The 2,230-nt window shown below is 37.5% G+C and overlaps 1 protein-coding gene across 1 annotated transcript; it reads left to right on the plus strand.

Annotated features, from left to right (window-relative positions):
* Nucleotides 1-55: 55 nt before the first annotated feature.
* On the plus strand, nt 56-1,270 carry LOC106754746 (the record flags this gene model as incomplete). Its single annotated transcript, XM_014636809.1, has 3 exons — nt 56-219; nt 355-612; nt 694-1,270. Coding segments are annotated over 3 exons (999 nt in total), but the record flags the coding sequence as incomplete, so codon positions are not given.
* Nucleotides 1,271-2,230: the final 960 nt, after the last annotated feature.

The following is a 2,230-nucleotide window of genomic DNA, read 5'->3' on the forward strand; positions in this document are numbered from 1 at the left end:
AAAATGTTCAATTTGGTCCCCTTTTAACTTTAAAAAAGTTCAATTTGGTCCCCAGGGTCTGCAGCCAGCATTGGAAGCACTGTTACCTAATGCAGAGCATAGATTTTGCANGAGACACTTATATGCAAATTTCAGAAAGAAGTTCACTGGAAACACCTTGAAGACATTGATGTGGAAGGCTGCTACTAGTACCTACCCCCAAGCTTGGGAAAAAGAAATGTTGACNATGAAAGAGGTCAATGTAGACGCTTACAGACACCTTATTTCTTCTATTCCCCCAAGNTATTTCTTCTTCCTTACTGCAACCTCTTANATAATTATAGTTTCCTAACAATTTCTTATTCTTTGTAATAGGTATTGGTCTAGATCTAGATTTACAGGGCGAGCAGTAACTGATACACTAGTTAATAACATGAGTGAGGCTTTTAATAGTGTTATTGTTGATGCTAGAGGAAAGCCCATTGTAACCATGCTAGANGAAATTAGAGTTTACATCATGAAAAAATGGGCCACCAACAGAACCAAAATGTGTAATATGGACTTTGACATATGTCCAAAGATTACAAAGAGACTAACAAAAGAATCAAATTTATCCAAGAATTGGATCCCTAGGTAAGCATATCCTTTCCCAGTATTATTTCATGTCACTAGGTCTGATAAAATTTTAATCATGTGTTATTTATTTGATGGCAGTTGGAGTGGAGAAAAAATTTTTGAGGTTNNACATTGTGCTGTGATGACAAATAAATTTGCAGTNAACCTGGACAACNAAGACTGTTCCTGCAGGAAATGGCTCATTACTGGCATCCCTTGCTGCCATGCTATTGCAGCAATGAGATTCTTAAATTTAGATCCAAAGGAATATGTACCCGTTTGGTTCAGAAGGTCAACTTATGAAGAGACATATGCTTCAATGATATATCCAGTGAATGGTCCCCATTTATGGGAAAGAACAACATACACNGATGTCCTCCCACCTTTTAAAAGAAAACTACCTGGCAGACCAAAGAAAAAGCGAAGGTTGGAGAGTTGGGAGCTGAGGAGGGATGAAACCCAGATGACCAAAGGTGGCCACNGNAAAAAATGCAGCATTTGTCGTGTTGTTGGGCATAATAGAAAACAATGCCCTTTACGTCCTNAGGATCAACCAGACCTGCCACAATCATCTGAAGCACCACCCCAACCAACACANGAATCCACTGAGCAACCAAGTGAGCCAATCAGAAGGGACAAGTTACCAATTAGGAGGGGACCATCTGCGGAATTGTGATTTCATAAATTTCGTACACTTGGCACTGTATTTGTTTTGAAATACATTCGTAATATGAACCTCGTGTCCTTAGTCATTATGTTTTGATATACTTTATAGTACTTTGATATATTTATCATTGGATATGTAATGATGTTCTATTTTGTAATAGCAATGAGATACTCATGAACTCACTTTTGATTGTGAAAATATATTCAGGTTCCCATGTTTCAATATTGAATTTGACNACTTCAATTTTGGCGTACATATTTAACCACTATCAACATCATCAGGACCACATGCGAACATTTTTAACTGAANNTGAGGACCAAATTNAACAAACTTAACTGAAATGAGGACTAATTTGAACACCAAATGTAATTCATTCATTCCTTCAATACAAAGCACAGTCGTTTAAAGCGACCACCTAACAAAACATAAGTACATTCACACCACCTAAAAACACAGAACACATCAACCTAAAAACACAGTTTCAACACATCAACCACACTTTCAACACATNAACCTAAAAATACACACTACATACACTAAGAACACAGACCACTACACTAAGAACACANATCACTGCTACTAAGAAGTGGTTCCTTCTCGTCAAAGCACTCAATCTCTTCTCCATCTCACAAATCTTCCTCCTTTGGCTACCAATGATAACATCCCTTTCATCAACCTTCTCTTCATTGCACCACTTGAAATAGTTACAACACATCACACCATTTCCACTCTGTTATTCATAAAAAGCATTGTTAATAACAAACACAAAGAAAATAGGCAAGAAAAAAAGCTACAATTACAGATGCTTTATTCAAANCACCTTGTAGTTTNGACAACNCCAAAAGTATCTTCCAGCATTCTTCGAAGTTCTAGCCATTTTTACTACAGCCAACTCACCACAATTGCAAATGGGGATTATCCCTACCCCCATTGAACCCCCACCAAGTGTCAAATTAGAACTTCGGTTGC

This window comes from Vigna radiata, unplaced genomic scaffold (genome assembly GCF_000741045.1).
Source record: "Vigna radiata var. radiata cultivar VC1973A unplaced genomic scaffold, Vradiata_ver6 scaffold_1304, whole genome shotgun sequence".
NCBI classification, from domain to species: domain Eukaryota; kingdom Viridiplantae; phylum Streptophyta; class Magnoliopsida; order Fabales; family Fabaceae; genus Vigna; species Vigna radiata.